Raw genomic sequence first — 17,695 nt, forward strand, 5'->3', positions numbered from 1 at the left:
CGGCTTCTCGCACAGAGCCAAACCAGATCAAGGATTTGTAGAGGAGATCTACCACCCCGCTAAGATGAGGTCCATGCATCAAGCAATGCTCTCTTTAGAGAGCAATTAGTTTTAATTTTAGTTATAAGATTTTAACACTTATTGTTAGGCCTAATGATATAGGCAGATTCAATAAATAAATAAAAAGTTTAAAAAAAAAATTTTAACTTGAAAATTAATTTATTCCAGTATTTTTTTTTTTATTTAAAAAAGGTTTGATTTATGTATGCTAAATGATACATATGAAGTGGCTACACTTCTATTAACTTTAATGGATTTATTAAAATTATTTGTTACTTACATACATATCGTCACAAAAAATGCAAAATGCAACGTATCAAATCTAATGGTTTGTTTTATAAAAATAAAAACACAAGTTTAATTGTTCTGTAATATTGAATATGTCGGTTTATTTAAAACACATTTTGTTTTCTTACGTATGTATATAATCTGTACGAATTGGCCAGGTTTAACAACATTAATATTTTTTATTTTAACAGCAATAGGTAAACAGAGGGCCAGACAAGAAAAAGGTACTATTGATTAAATATATGTATGTAGGTCGTCTATACGTTGTATATCTATTAATATAAACGATGTTATACTCATAGTAAAACGTACTATTCATTAATTTGGTGTGGTTTATTATACTATTTAAACAGTTGTTTCCTTTAGAATGGAAGATAACGGTTGATTATTTTCAATATTATTTAACGTCATTTGACTAACATCACACTGCCCAGTCTCCGCCACGACACCTCGATTAAGTTTTTCGTAGTTAGTACTGGACGAATTACTGCAAATAATACTGTCGTCATCTGTGTTTAACGAATGTATTTGAATATAACGAGTTTTAGCATTAATACAAGATAACTTATCAGATTGAGCAGAAACATCCAATTGACATTGTTCTTTCCACACTACTTCATCTCCCAATGTTTCGTTTATAATCACTTGTAGTTTATTTGGAATATAAGCTAAATATTTATCCATTCCTGAAATATACATACACACATATGCTGATAAGATATACATAAATCGAAATACATAGAAGGCACAACATTATTTATATAAGTATCTAAAACAAAACAAACAACATTTTTAAACTGGATAAATAAACTACAAACTTTTTACACACTACTACATAATACAAACATCACACATACAAAAGATAAAAATTGCAAAAATAAAAAGCAACACAAATAAATTCGTTAACAAAATAGATAAATATTTTTTTTACTTATTTAAATTTTCAGGTCAAGTTTTTGTTTTGTTACCTTAAAATTAAAACATCATTAAGAGTTAGTATTTAGGATGTAGTTAAATGTAACCTAATATATAGTTATACATTTTTTAAATTAGACATTATCTGCTCTAGAATAGCAAAATGTATGTACATTAGGATGGTCTTTATTTTGCATTTTTGCGATTTTCAATGCCAAGATCAAAATTTCATTTTAAAACATCGTGTTGTGTAATAGCCGATTAACCTTCGGGCCCTGGTGCCAAGTTCGACTCTGAATTGTTTAGAGGTTGCACTTTTTCGAGTTTTGGATTAAAGTTTCGAGTTTTGGATGCATAACTCAAATCACAAAGTTTACTATTTTAATCCAACACACGAAGCTTCAACTAAAATGCGTAACCTCTAAACGTTATCCGATTTAGTAAAATTTTCAGCATACCATTTTTAGAGGATGGAGAACAATATGTAAAGGTATTTGAAATACTTTATATACTTGGATCCAGATTAAGCAATATAACAAAATAAGGAAGTCTGGGCCAATTATTGACCAATCGTCACAAATATTATTACTAAATTTGCGCATACAATTATTCATAGAAAAAAACTTTACCGTTTTCCTATATAAGGTAAAAAAATATTTATCTAATTTGCTGTCTCTTACAATTTTTTTCAGAACTGAAAAATATATTCCTTTATTAAAGAAAGATATACATATGTATAATAAAATAATTATTTCAAATGTAAACAATAATAAAAGGAGGTAATATTGGAGATTCCTATAAAATAAACTACAAAAAATTAATTATTATAAATGTAGTATAGTATATATATATATATGGGGCATTTCACGTCAAGTGAACCAACATTTGAAATCGATGTCTTCCGATCGCGATGAAATTTGCACCAATGTTAGTTCTATTGGATAGTAATTCGGACACCATTTTTCAACAAGATCGGTCAAGAACTCTCTGAGTTATAGGAGGTCAAAATTTGACATTTTGTCCAAACAGGTGTTTTTTTTATCCATATAACTTATTACCTATTGTTCTTAGCAAAATGTGTCCCAAATAGTTTAGATAGCTATTTATGCAATCTTTCGAAAAAAAAAATTAAAAAAATTTAATAAAATATTTTTGATTTTTTTTTTAAATCAAAAATATTTTTGACTTTTTTTTTCAAAATGGGCCCTTTTTATTTTTTTTAAGAAAGCTTAGGTCTTTTCCTAAGCAACTTATATGGTCGCTTAGTGGGATGCGAGTGGGATATCTATCAAAAAAAATATTTTGTAACTCAAGATTTAAAATTTTTGAATTTTTTTGCAAAATCAAAAACTTTGTTGACTTTTTTTAAAAAAATGGACCCATTTTTTATTTTTTTTTTTTTGCTCAGAAGAAAGCTTATGTGTTTTCCTTTAACACCCTTTTTGTCGCTTAGTGGGATGCGAGTGGGATATCTATAAAAAAAAAAATTTTGTAACTCAAGACATACAATTTTTTACTTTTTTTTTAAAAATCAAAAACCTTTTTGACTTTTTTTTCCACTGGAGGGGTGCAATATGAGGCCGACCGCTATTAATTTTCCACCCCCAAAATTTGTCTGAGTTTTGTATCTTGCGGCTTTTTTAGTCAATCCTAGAGGTAGTTTTCAGCGCACGTGATTTTCATTGTTAAAATATCAGGTGCCCCAGAAACAAATTTTTGGAATCAAGTGGAAATATTTTATGGCCCTTCTCCGAAGTACCAGTTTATTTATTATTTTATGACATTTGACTTTAAGAAGTGGGTGGAGAGGTAGAAGTTGACAGGTAGGTTATTTATATGGTGGTTTATTTTTATTATTATTTGTAACATTTGGTTAAACTAGGTACTTTAGTATGTAAGCCCTTCTTGACCCTAATAAAAGATTTTAGACTCATTCATTAAAACGTACTACCTATATGATCTTAAAAAACTATTTATTGTCATTCTGAAGACATACGGAAATAGGCACATAGTCAATTTAAGGCAATCGCGGTAATGGTGTAAATCTTCTGATGAATCATCTTTTAAGTAATTTAAGTTGATTTCCTTCAACATCAATTTAACATTTTCATGGTAAATACAAACACATACTGTGTGAGTTCCGCTGCTTCCTGCCAAAACGCAATGTTTTGGCCTCAGTTGTGTAAATTTTGTGAATCCAATTTTGACATCCTCGTATTCAGATTGAAATGTTGCGAATAATTCATTCAGGTTACAGAGGACTCTTCTGCATTTGAACTTTCTTGCCATCGATTCGTACAGACATCCAGTCTTTCATCCCTGGCATCAGGCGACTCATATCATCTCGCTGATAAAACTGAGTTATTAGAGATTTAGTATCGCACTCCAAAGTTTTTCCCTTCTTTTTGTTTGGGAGTATGAGAATCCCATGCTCAGCAACCAATTGTTTAGCAATTCTTGCTTTTCGTTGAGACGTTCCAAACTCAGTCATTGTTTTTGCAGAACTCCATGTTCTTGGAGCAAGCGTGAGAAGTTGAATTCTTTCAGCTTCACTCTGTGACGTTTTGTATTTCTCTTATATTTGTTCAAGAACTTCTACTGCATCCTTGTGGTATTGGTTTCGACACTCATTCGTTGAATTTGAAAAGTTAGAATAACCATCATCATCAACAGTTCTGTCTTCATTCTCGGAATTACTTTTGTCTTCATCTGGAATAACTTCAACGCAAGGCTCATTACTATTCAAATTCGGTAATTCGTTCAACTTTCCGAGCTCTTTCCTGCATGATCCACAAATTTTCAATCGTTTTGACAGCGTAGGGAATTTTTTTAATAAGCCGTCGGAAATATTTCGCATATCTGATGATCTGTGCTTCATTTTGTTAAAGGGATTAAAACAAAAAGACGAATAAATTTCATTTTCAACCTTAGCCTTTTTAGAAGTTGTAGACACTTTGAATTTTGTAAGTATTTATGTAAATAACACACGTCTTAACATTAACGCTGTTTCTAAAAAACTGATTTCCGTATGTCTTCAGAATGACAATAAATAGTTTTTTAAGATCATATAGGTAGTACGTTTTAATGAATGAGTCTAAAATCTTTTATTAGGGTCAAGAAGGGCTTACATACTAAAGTACCTAGTTTAACCAAATGTTACAAATAATAATAAAAATAAACCACCATATAAATAACCTACCTGTCAACTTCTACCTCTCCACCCACTTCTTAAAGTCAAATGTCATAAAATAATAAATAAACTGGTACTTCGGAGAGGGCCATAAAATATTTCCACTTGATACCAAAAATTTGTTTCTGGGGCACCTGATATTTTAACAATGAAAATCACGTGCGCTGAAAACTACCTCTAGGATTGACTAAAAAAGCCGCAAGATACAAAACTCAGACAAATTTTGGGGGTGGAAAATTAATAGCGGTCGGCCTCATATTGCACCCCTCCAGTGGCTATTATCGGTCAGTTGTTGTGGTTTTTATTTTTAAGGTTTTAGAAACACTTACACACAAATATGAAAAAAATCAATTTAAAAACATTTGTCTTGAGTTACAAAACATTTATTTTGATAGATATCCCACTCGCATCCCACTAAGCGACCAAAAAGGTTTTAAAGGAAAAGACCCAAGCTTTCTTTTGACAAAAAAAATTAATAAAAAAAAAGTCCATTTTGGAAAAAAAAAGTCAAAAAGGTTTTTGATTTTTTAAAAAAAAGTAAAAAATTGTATGTCTTGAGTTACAAAAATTTTTTTTATAGATATCCCACTCGCATCCCACTAAGCGACAAAAAGGGTGCTAAAGGAAAACACATAAGCTTTCTTCTGAGCAAAAAAAAAAATTAAAAAATGGGTCCTTTTTTTAAAAAAAGTCAACAAAGTTTTTGATTTTGCAAAAAAATTAAAAAATTTTAAATCTTGAGTTACAAAATATTTTTTTTGATAGATATCCCACTCGCATCCCACTAAGCGACCATATAGGTCGCTTAGGAAAAGACCTAAGCTTTCTTAAAAAAAATAAAAAATTTTTGATTTAAAAAAAAAAAAATCAAAAATATTTTATTAATTTTTTTTATTTTTTTTTTTGAAAGATTGCATAAATAGCTATCTAAACTATTTGGGACACATTTTGCTAAGAACAATAGGTAATAAGTTATATGGATAAAAAAAACACCTGTTTGGCCAAAATGTCAAATTTTGACCTCCTATAACTCAGACAGTTCTTGACCGATCTTGTTGAAAAATGGTGTCCGAATTACTATCCAATAGAACTAACATTGGTGCAAATTTCATCGCGATCGGAAGACATCGATTTCAAAAGTTCACTTGACGTGAAATGAAACGGCGCTGTAGACTGTTTGTAATTTTTAAATAAAAAAATGTTTCAAACTTTTTAAAAATAAATAAATTTCTCGACAAAATTTATTTTCTTTAATCTACAATATAAATTGGGGATCATCGATTAATCAACATTTCATTAATTTGAATTTTGTTTATTTAAATTTGAATATTTTATATATAAAATTAAAAAAAAAACACATAAATTAAAAAAAATAATTGCACAAAATTTAAATATCTGATTTATCAAGAATTTTGAGCAATAAAAAACAAAATCGTTTAATTATACATGATAATTTTTTTTATTTATTAAATATGCAATTGATTTTATCAAGATGCTTGATCAGTAATTCTCACATCCCAGTTCATTGTGTTTTTTTATTTTATTTATAATTAATAAAATTATTCAATTTTGAATAATCAAAATTAATCAGTGTTCTGGTTAAACAGTCGATTAATGAGTAAAATTTTGATTAATCAATTAATCACATTTGCCTAGTTGAAATGCATTTTTTTATTAAGGTTATTCATTTCAAAAAAATGGAAAATTACACTCTGATAAATTTACACTTTTACACAACAAAAACATGAACAAAATTTCCCAAAAAAAAAACATTTTTTTTGATTTTTTTTGTGTGTTGTTGTGTAAAAGTGTAAAAAAATCAGAGTGTAATTTTCCATTTTTTCCCTCATTAAAAAGTTATTTTTGCTTAAAAGAAAATTTACAAAATACAGTTTAATGCGCTTTAAACTAACAGGCTTTCATATTTAATTTAAAAATATACCAAAATAAAAATATTCTAATAGGTACATATGTATTGATTTAGTTTCTTCGGTCGAAACGGAATTATATCGAGTCAACGTGATAGCATCTTATTAAATAAAAATAAAAATTAAAAACAATTTTTCACAAATAAAATAACTTTATATTTTAAATTAAAAATGCATTCCAAAATAATTTAATTAATCAACAATTTGTACAACTTTTTTTTAATAAAAACAGTCTATTATATTGCGCACCAATGTGTATTCAACGAAATACAGCTGGGCTGCATTAAAATCAAATTTAATTTGTTTATACATTTCTATACAATTAACTAAAAATTATACTATATAAATGTATGTGTATATTAAATAAATAGGCACATATACATATGTGTATAGTGTTCAACAAAATATGACTGGGCTGTATTAAAGTTAATAAGATTTATACATTCTTATGATTAAGTAACTTAATAATATAGTAAATCACAATCAACTTGATTTTGATAAAATATAGTAGATATGTGTAAATATAGGACTTCTATAAATATTTTATATTTAATGTCAGTTTCGAACTTGTTCATATACAATTACATTTACAAATAGTCTTTCTTTGTACGATTTCTTTTTTAATTTCGAGGAATTCGGGTGAAGTTTGAAAAGGAGGCAAAGGAAGAAATATTTATTAACACTGAACGCTAATTGCATTTTCAAACTTCAGAGCTGACGCCTCATGGGTTAATAAAAACAATTACTCTACTATATAAATATTAGGGTGATCGATTCTTCGACATTTTTTAGAAACCGGTTTTCGGTTTCTTCGAAAAATTGCAATTTAATATAAACCGGTTTCGGTTTTTTTATAATAACCGCTTAACCGGTTTTTTGGAACAATATTAAAACGCCTAGAAATAAGAAGAAAAAAGTTTTATTTATTAAAATAATAGTGATTAAAACCATTTTGATTATTTCATTTATCCTTCACAAGGTCTTCGATTCAAATTTGACCCCTTTTGAAATTAATATTTAATTTTTTGTAAAAGTGAGTGGTTGATATTTTATGAATTTTATTTCATTTCAAATGTCAAAAACTATGTTAGGTTTTTAGAAAAACAAATTTTCAAAAAAATATCTATAAACTTGTTTGGACTTTTGTTACACTGCTTTGGTAGCACTACAATATATCTTTGGTAACTCTAATATATATCTGCCTCTTTTCATCATACTTGCTGAACTACTGTTTTTCTTATCCTTTATAAGGTCTTCGGGTAAAATGTTACCCATTTTGAAATTAAAATTGCATTTTTTCTAAAAATGAGTGGTTGATATTTTTGATATTTTATGACTTTAATTTAATTTCAATTGTCAGCAACTACGTTAGGTTTTTTAAAAAAATCTATTTTCTATTTGGGTCAAATTTGACCCTATGATCGTTAACGTCACACAGTGCTATGAGAATAAAAAAAGAGGGAAATAAATCTGTAACTTCTTAACCCTTACTCAGATTTGAATGAAATTTCACATACGCAAAGAGGAAGTGTAGTTTAAGTTTTGAATTTGGACCTCATGAGCCCACCAGGAGCGGGACCAGGGGTTCCCAAAGTAGGACACCTCGGGTATGTTAAATTTTTAAAATCGGAGTAAGGGTTAAGAAGTTACAGATTTATTTCACTCTTTTTTATTCTCATACCACTGTGCGTCAGTAAATTTGAAGACCTTATGAAGGTAAAATAATCTCTTAGGAATAAGTAAAACACAGTTTAAATGCTTTGGAATATCTCGATTTTTTTTTTGTTTTTATAAAACTAGACATTGAAAATTATCTTTTACTTGGTGAATTTGTAGGACATATAGAAAACAAAGCATTGACTAAGTTTTCAGGCTTTCCAGATCACTTGTGAGATTTTCTAAATATAAAAAGTCTTCTAAAATAGTTGGAGTATTTCTTTTAATTTTTTTTTTTTGGATTTTGAATATTTTTTAAAGTGTTTAATACACTAAAACTCATAAAAACTTTTAGAAAAAAACCGGCTAGTGGAGGAGAAACCTCCGGTTTCTTCGATATTCGAAATGTGAGCTTTTCAAAAAAACCGAAACCGACCTTAGCAAAAAAACCGGTTATAACCGGTTGTTAAAAACCGGGCCGATCACCCTAATAAATATACAAAATATACGTTCGTAAGGTGTCAAACGGAGCCAAAAAGTAGTCGATGTTACCAACAATAATGAAAGTTTACCTCATGTGTAAAATTATATAATATTTTTGGTTTGACGTTGCACAGTGGTTTAAAAACTTTTTTTTTTGGAAATAATTCGGTATCTCGGGAACTATTGGAGATATTATTACAAAATTTCACATGGTTAGAGCTGAAGTGTTTCTGAGTTGAATTACATTTGTTCAGCTTCCTAGGGGTAATACGGGCCAGTTTGTGCCCCCTCAAAGTTGGTCACCTCGGGTCTCAAAATTTTTAAAAAAATCCCCAAAAATTCATTTATGATCCGAATGAGCTGAAATTTAAAATATAAATAGTCCTTGAGAAGATCTACAAAAAATACGCTTACATGTGTAGGTTATCTCCTTCAGTTGAAGAGATATTTAGGTTTATTATTTTTTTTTTTTAATTTTGCTCGATTTTTTTTTGTTTTTTAGATATGGCGGCCCTACGGAGGGTCGAATTTTTTTTTCAAAATATCAGCTATATTGGCAATAAAATTCTAAATAAAATAAAAACAACTTGGTAACAGTTATCTCGTCCGTGTAAAAAGTTACACGCATCCAAAGTTGGAACATGTAAAATGGGCCTAATTTTTTACGATTTTTCCTAAAAAAGTCCCTATATTTTTTCTTTTGTAGAAACAAATTTTCTTTGGGACTATATACAATTTTTATATGTTTCGGAAAGAAAACTTAATGCAAAAGCATGTAAAGTAAAATTGGGCTCACTTAAGCGGACACAGTATCCCCCAGACCTATCCACACTTGGACAATTTTAAAAAAAATATTTAGGTTTCAGTAAAACACGCATTATATGAAAAAACGTACAAATTTGTCAAAGCGGGCAAGGTTTGTGGAACTTCTAAGGAGTAAATAAAGGCTTTTTATATAAGTATTTGATACTGTTGAACATTATGACCTGAGGATTGATATTTTAGTAAAATTAAATAATTTTATAAAATTTTGGGACTTCATTTACCTTAAAAACTAAAAAAACTTTCATATGATGATTTTCCACGAATAAAAATATAAAATTTGATTTAATGTAAAATTTTAACGGTTAAAGATATCATAACAAAATTGGGAACTAATTTAGATCCAAATGTCCTTAAATTAATGACATTATAATTTTTGACATTTTTTATTTTCAAATACCGAAATTCCTAAAACGGAGAAAATGTGTTCCAAAAACTGAGTTTTTTTAGAAAAGTGCCTACTGTGACGCTATTTACCGTGTGATAGTAAAACAACTTTCTAAGTATTTAAACAACATATAGGGTTATACAAATACGGAACTTTTTCGAGGATCGGTGCTTTGCCTTTTTAGAATTTTTTACTGAAACCTAAATATTTTTTTTAAAATTGTCCAAGTTTGGATAGGTCTGGGGGATACTGTGTCCGCTTAAGTGAGCCCAATTTTACTTTACATGCTTTTGCATTAAGTTTTCTTTCCGGAACATATAAAAATTGTATATAGTCCCAAAGAAAATTTGTTTCTACAAAAGAAAAAATATAGGGACTTTTTTAGGAAAAATCGTAAAAAATTAGGCCCATTTTACATGTTCCAACTTTGGATGCGTGTAACTTTTTACACGGACGAGATAACTGTTACCAAGTTTTTTTATTTTATTTAGAATTTTATTGCCAATATAGCTGATATTTAAAAAAAAAAATTCGACCCTCCGTAGGGCCGCCATATCTAAAAAACAAAAAAAAATCGAGCAAAATTAAAAAAAAAAAATAAACCTAAATATCTCTTCAACTGAAGGAGATAACCTACACATGTAAGCGTATTTTTTGTAGATCTTCTCAAGGACTATTTATATTTTAAATTTCAGCTCATTCGGATCATAAATGAATTTTTGGGGATTTTTTTAAAAATTTTGAGACCCGAGGTGTCCAACTTTGAGGGGGCACAAACTGGCCCGTATTACCCCTAGGAAGCTGAACAAATGTAGTTCAACTCAAAAACACCTCAGCTCTAACCATGTGAAATTTTGTAATATCTCCAATAGTTCCCGAGATACCGAATTATTTCCAAAAAAAAAGTTTCTAAACCACTGTGCGTTGGTGAGCTGGCTTTTTAGATTTGTATCAAATTTGTTTCAAAGGATAAAATTAAATTTTTGTATCACATGAAAGGCATCAGAAAGCTTGTTAGAGATTTCTGAGCAGATCCTAACATTTCCGAATTTTACTTGATTTTATTATTGTTAATCATAAACAATATTGAAACGAATGATGCTCCTTTTCAATTCTTTCACGAACGGAATATAATTTAATATTTACAAACGTATATTCTTTTTGTTCACGATTTTGAAAACTATCATTTGTTTTGTATCTGTGAAATTGATTGAAATGCGATATTATCTGAAGGCATGTAAAACATTTTTAATGTTTTCCAAAATTGAACTTAATGTTAATGTAGGAAATGATATGCTTTTCAAATATTGTAATAACTACTGTACGCGTATGAAAATTATTAAGGGAGTTATGTAAATGCGTAAATGTTTCCTATGTACATTGATAAGGCATTTTTTTATGGAACAAATGATATATAACTTTAGTAGTAGTAATATCTTTACGATTTCGAAACAAAACTAACTAAAATTAAATTTAAAAATTAAAAAAGAGGTCTCAGCGGAATCGTATAGGTATAAATCTGACGATCTTATAAATAAAAATAGATTACAAAAGTTAAAATATTTAAAAAAAAAAATTGTTAATGCCCTTTATGTAACGTTCTTTTTTAAATAAATATAAAAATACAGCTCTCCCACGTCAAGCGCTAGTGGAAACACTTTGAGAATTTTAGATGTAAACATGGACAATTTTTTCGGGACTACCTTAATATACATATTTCGCATTAAAAAGTATTTTTTTATTTAAAAAACTCCTAGCCCTTTTGACCAGCAATGCCACGTTAAAAAGTTGAGGTAAATAAATTAAATAATAGATAAATCATTTCTTAAATTTAAAAAAAAATTGGCCAGCAATAAAATTAAGTAATAAGTATGATTAGAAAATTAAAATTAAAAATGCAAAATAAAATAAAATTTAAAATAATAGTTCAAAACTAAATTGTTTCAGATCGTTTCCAATGTGCCCATTGTGTTTGAATGAATATTTTTGAGATTATCGAATTAATATTTATGAGGCCAATATTAATTGAATTTTAAAAAATGTTGAAAACGATCTGAACACTACTAATTATATATAAGTATTTATGTAATTAGGGTGGCAATGAATATTTTTTAAGAATTTTAATGCAACTACAGCATGAGATTTAGTGTAACATTTGGAGAAAATTAAAGACAAATCGCATAACTCTAAGCCGTGCACCATTGCGGTTAAAGTTACAATTTTCGAAAATTCGACATTATATAGGTATTTAAAGCAAAAACGTAAAACGCGTGAAAAACATTAAATAATCAGGTGTGTCACAGAAATTTTACGAAAGTGAAAATAATCGTTTGTTCCAATTAGAAAAATTTTGGTTTTGCTTTTGTAACTTCGGGGATTGAGAATGCGATTTCTTAATATTCTTAACGGCTAAGAGTTTCTAGATTTGGCTCAAATATTCACCATTGGCTCAATAATCGTCATGGTGTTGTTCAGAAATGCAAATTTGATTTTTTTATTGCCACCTTAATGCATATAATTAACACAACATTTAGTGAATATTACAACATTTGGGCAAGCAACTATTTGGATACTGCTGTACAGCTGCGTTGGTCGACTGGCAAATATCATCAACATCTTCAACATCACTATCCCCAGCAGTGTCACCATCCCTCTTACTTTTGAATTTCAAGTTTTGTATTGAAGATTTTTTCTGCAAGTCTTCGAGCCGAGATTTTAGCTGAACTGGTGATACAATTCCCCTCTGTTGTTTTTTAACGTCATCATCGCAATTGACAACTCCTTCCATGTGTTTTGTACTCTTTATGTGCAACTTGACATCCTCAATATTCAGATCGGACAAAGCATGCTGTTGTAAATCTACTTTATTGGAATCTGCATCCAACAATTGTCGACTATCCGCAGCTGGACTTCTACTGTTACTTGATGTGGAAGTGGAACTACTCATTTCTGGGCATGGAGAATGCGACTCAGCACTTTCAGGCGTGTACGGGTCTTGCCGTTTCTGGGAAATATCGAAATACGTGCTCAGATGTTGAGTGTCAATACGATTTACAATAATATTGTTAGAGAGCATTAGGCGTTTCGAAATAAGTCGATATCTTGGTTCGGCTGGCTGTTTTTTTATAATGTTTTGACATTCTGGGCATATAGTGCCCTCTACAGAATCAACACTATCTACATTATTTTCATTAGAAATTTGTGAACACATGCAAACATGAATATTGTCCGAATCTATAATATTAATGATGACAGGAGGCCATTTAGTTGTAATCGCTTCCTCAGCATTTTGACTAGATTGAGCAGTTCTTGGTGTTTGAGACAAATTACCTACAACTTCGTCTCCTAAGGCTCTTACGTTTTTATCATTGCATTTATCATTCGTATCCGTTTTTGATAAACATTTAACGTTTTTATTTAGATATTTACATTCCAGCAGCACTTGATTATATATTTTACTAGCATGAGGACAATACGTTAGACTATCTGTAATGGTGTTGTGTTGTTCAACGGGACTACATAATGGGGTGACATTTTCTGCTGGGATTTGATGTGATGTTGATATGTTGTTATTTGCATTCAATAAATAGCAACTACAACATCTATAAGTACCTTGATTGGATTTTAAGCGAATATTTAAATAAACAGGCTGAAATTGCCGCAAAAAACACAAAAAAAAGGGAAAAAGAAATTTATATTTAAATTACAAATAAAAAAATTCAATTTATATATGTTTTTTTGTTACTGTATACAATGATCTTATTAAATACAAGTACCTTATGATCTCCCATGCAGACCTCTTCACCCATTATGCTGTATATGTTGGGAGATTCAGTTTCATGGACTATTTCCTTTGCTTGAACGCTCATTAAGATACGATCGCACCAGGATGGACAACGAGTAGACATATAATCTGTTGGCATTTCGGGATCTTCTTCGTAAGGATACGATGGTGAAAAATCAATTGGAAACTCAATTAAAAATTCTTTTAAAGGTTCGAGCTCACGATCAAACTTTTGCAACTAAATTGAAACCAATGAAAATTATTATTTAATCATTTTTAATTTTAAATTTATAAAAATTTACCCAGGATTCTTTAAATTTCAATTGGTGATCTGCATGGTTGAACTCTTTCTTTCCAACCGTCAGAATATTATCACCGCCTGAATTGCGATAATGAACTTTTGTACAGTCATTTTTCATGCTATGTATACGATGAGCAGTAAGATTTTCAGTTAATTCCTAAAATATGATAGATATTCAATGGTTATAACCAGGGAAACTATAATGCTCTAATGCTCAAAAAAAATATATGCTATAAAAAAATGTTTTCTTCTTTTATTTGCAAATCCATTATGCGGATGTAAGCGATCATACAAATACAAGTTTTACAATTTCAACAATTAAATTAAAATAAAATAAATGTAATTTGTTTATTGCATTTCGATAGCCGGTCCATTAGGGTTGGCCGATTTGTATGCACAAATATTTTTAAGCGATTGCAAATTTATGTAGTAGTATTAGAGTGTTTATAAAAAACGGTTTGTCGGTTAACCGAAAATTGGCCTCTTTTAAAAAACCGGTTTTTCGGTTAACCGATATCGAAAAAACCGGTTAACCAATAAAGTATACACAGCTTTAAAATTTGTAGTTTTTAGTAGTCAGGAATGGTTAATATCATAGTTGGGGGTAGTGCACTAAATGTTGATTGAAATCAGCATTGCACTATCACTCACTAAAATTGCAAAAAATTTAGTTTATACAAAAAAGTTGCAATAAACTGATGATTGCATTTTTTTAAATCAACTAATTTAATTTTGAGTGCAAAATTTTTTAACTCACTATCACTAATGTTTAGTGAGGCTGCTAATTTTCAACTCAGCACTAAATATGAACAAAATGATTGCACTAATTTTGCACTATCACTAAGTATTAGTGCAAACTGCAAAATTAGTGCACTACCCCCATCTATGGTTAATATTAAATAACTATAAATATACAAAAGGCTAAGTCCATTTTATTTTGTAAAATTTTAAAAATTATTATCTCAGTCAAATGGAAATTAGTATAAATATGTTACTAACTCTTTAATACTTGTTTTAATTTTAGATTATTCATTAAATTTCAACCAAACAATTTAAATAAATTTTTAAATTAAATATTTGAAATTTATTATCACCTCGACTTTCTCATATGAACCAGAAAATGTTACAAGTCCCAAAAAAGGACCTATAAGTTGCAAACGCACTTCTTCTTAGCTGTGATTATTTTCATAATAAATCATACCAAATAATTAATAAAACTCCATTATCAGATTTAAAAAATTTTTCAAATAATGGAATTTAAAACGTTTTTTGTCTCTCCTGTAATATTTCTGAAAAGGACTTTGTACACTAAGCTAACAAAATAATGAATAAAATTTTAAGAACAAAACACCCTAATGAAGTCAAATTTATTGAAAGAACAATTTTACGTTTGGTAAAATCATCACTATGTTTATAATGAATCATTATTAAGATTTAGCTTAACTTCTGCAATTATGAGGAATTTAATTTTTAATAGTTTCATTATGTGCAATTTATTCTGAAAACAGTTTTTAAGTAAACTCATAGTCCTTTACTACAACAGATCCACTAGGTATTGAGTTGGTATTCAATTTTCTAACTACTAATAATATTATAATATCAAACAAGGCAAGTACACCCATGTTCAGGAATAAATATGGGAAACCGTTATATATATCAGTTTGACCAACTGTAATGATGATTTCATACGGGATTGGAGGGTAGCTACCGACTGTTCCTTCTCGTACCACAACCGGATCACCCTATCATTGAGCTTTGATTGGTGCCTGCTTGGGATCCTAGACGGACAAATTGGGGAACCTTTTATAGCAATGTACAGAATTTGACGTAGAGAGTGCAGTGAACAAGTTCAGCCATTTGCTAAAGTAGAGCTTTGAGCTATCTTATGAACTATTTTTTATGTAAAATTCAAATTTAGGTCAAAAATTCTCAAATCGCATAGTCGATATCAAAATAAATTAAAAAATTACATTTTTGGGAATTACGGAATTCCTGATTATAAATTTAAAAAATTGTTTTTATTTTTCTATATCTTATAGAAAAGTCTATATAACTGTAAAATTTCATTAAAAACTATTAATAAATAAAAAAATTATTTTAATTTGAAAAATTTGTATCTTTGCAAAAACTCAATAAAATGCATTTTTTGTCATTTGTTTTCAAAAAAACAATGACTAAATGTAAGGGTAAAACAGGTTATCATAAAATTTTTGAACCTTTTGTCTATTTCTAACAAAATAAAAAATAAATAATACAGAAATTCCAGCAACCGAGTTAGATATTAGTATTTTTATGCTAACGGCAGCCATTCACCATACAAAACGTATGAACATACCCAGGTATGTTGCTGTTGACGCGCGTAAAGCAGTTCTGCTCTTGACATAAAGGTTAAATGATTAAATTTTATCCGAATAGGATATATTCATTGATGGGCAGTAGGATTATCCACTCAACCCCAAGGGAGGATAAGATTAGGAGAAGAGTCACATGCCATGGTTACTAGCGGTTAATTATATTCTAATCTAAGAGTAGGAAGATAGTTGCCTATGCGGATAACGTTGTGATTCTGATCAAGGAAAAGTTTTTTTTTCAACCATCAGTGAATTCATCCATGAAGCACGAGGTAGGTCGAATTGCTCAGGCTTTAATTCCTTCTCGGATTTCAGATCATAGGTTAACGTTTACTTGAATTTCTTTGGACTAGATACAAAGTAATTTAAGTGTACACTAGGGTATCCAAATTATTAGATTTTTCTTTTCTAGATGATAAAAGTTTGGGGAAAAAGTCATGTTGATTTATGATTTTTTGACTGATTATTTAAAAAATGTAAAGCCAATCTACAAAGAAACTTTTTATGTCTGATAACATTACTCTTCACATCGTAAAATCTTCAAAGAAAAATGTTTAACTTTTATTGCATTTTGCTTAGTGTGTAGATTAGAGTGCTCCAAAAAAATAAAATTGCGAATTTTGACCGTCCCCCCCTCTAGAATTGTTCTATATATTGTAGAAACACATTGTGTAAAATATTAGGATGATATGATAACGTTAACTGGTGGCGCAACGACGCTGAAGTTTTGAGGTGCATTTACAAGGGGAAAATATGCAATTTTTTCAGTTTTTGTAAAAATTTTTACATTAAATAATGACTTTTACAATTTAATTTAAAAGAATCGAAATGTGTACGTAATTGTCGTTATAATAAGATATAAAAGACAAAAATTTGTGAAAAAATGTTAAAGTTATTAAAAAATCGCCAGGCCATTAACGTGTCTCAGGCCACTAGAACAAGAAATTTATGAACAAAATTAACATATTTTGAGAAATATTAAAATAAAAGCTCATTTTTACTTAAAATATATCCATATTTACTTGTATATGAGTTTTTGTCCTCGTAGGATACCGTTAACCTATTCGCAGGTATGACCAAAAAACTAAAATTTTTTTAACGGCAGTTTCAAAACTCCAATTTCAAATTTTTAAAAATTTTGTTAAACAAATTTCAGAATTTTTTGATCATCACATGGGGATTTATTGACAACATAATAGGGAATAAAAATGTGAAAAAAGTATGTCAATACCTCCTATAGTTTTTCCGTACCTGCGATATAAATTTTGCGATTTTCGAGAAAAACTAATTTTTTGGCCATATTTTGGGGAATGACCAGAATTTCCTTACTGTAATGATTTTTAAGTAAAAGCTATTCAGAATAATATAGTCCAGGTAATTTTAAATATAGTCTGAAAGTTTTACTAAAATCGGAAAATTTTAACCCTTAAATCGTGAAGGTCAAAGGTCAATTTTTCCAATATTTGGAATTTCTCATGGAAAGATAGCGAAATATTATATATTTTTGGGCCGATTTTGATGAAACTTAA

General features: G+C 29.2%; 2 protein-coding genes across 3 annotated transcripts in view; both read right to left on the reverse strand.

Annotated features, from left to right (window-relative positions):
- Window positions 1-416: 416 nt before the first annotated feature.
- The window catches only part of LOC135963165 (inositol polyphosphate-5-phosphatase A-like), a 47,096-nt gene continuing 29,817 nt past the window's right edge, over window positions 417-17,695 (reverse strand). Inside the window, exons 6-9 of one of the 2 annotated variants that reach the window (XM_065514937.1) lie at window positions 13,817-13,972; window positions 13,507-13,752; window positions 13,343-13,379; window positions 417-1,034 (exon numbers count right to left, since the gene is read on the reverse strand). In XM_065514937.1, the coding sequence (XP_065371009.1) occupies window positions 694-1,034; window positions 13,343-13,379; window positions 13,507-13,752; window positions 13,817-13,972 (780 nt within the window). In that variant the 3' untranslated portion in view covers window positions 417-693. The remainder of the gene's footprint in view (window positions 1,035-13,342; window positions 13,380-13,506; window positions 13,753-13,816; window positions 13,973-17,695) is intronic. The other variant, XM_065514938.1, reaches the window with a different exon arrangement.
- On the reverse strand, window positions 12,196-13,334 carry LOC135948853 (uncharacterized; the record flags this gene model as incomplete). The annotated part of the gene is made up of 1 exon (XM_065498307.1): window positions 12,196-13,334. A coding segment is annotated over one exon (1,074 nt), but the record flags the coding sequence as incomplete, so codon positions are not given.

This window comes from Calliphora vicina, chromosome 1 (assembly GCF_958450345.1).
Source record: "Calliphora vicina chromosome 1, idCalVici1.1, whole genome shotgun sequence".
Classification (NCBI taxonomy): domain Eukaryota; kingdom Metazoa; phylum Arthropoda; class Insecta; order Diptera; family Calliphoridae; genus Calliphora; species Calliphora vicina.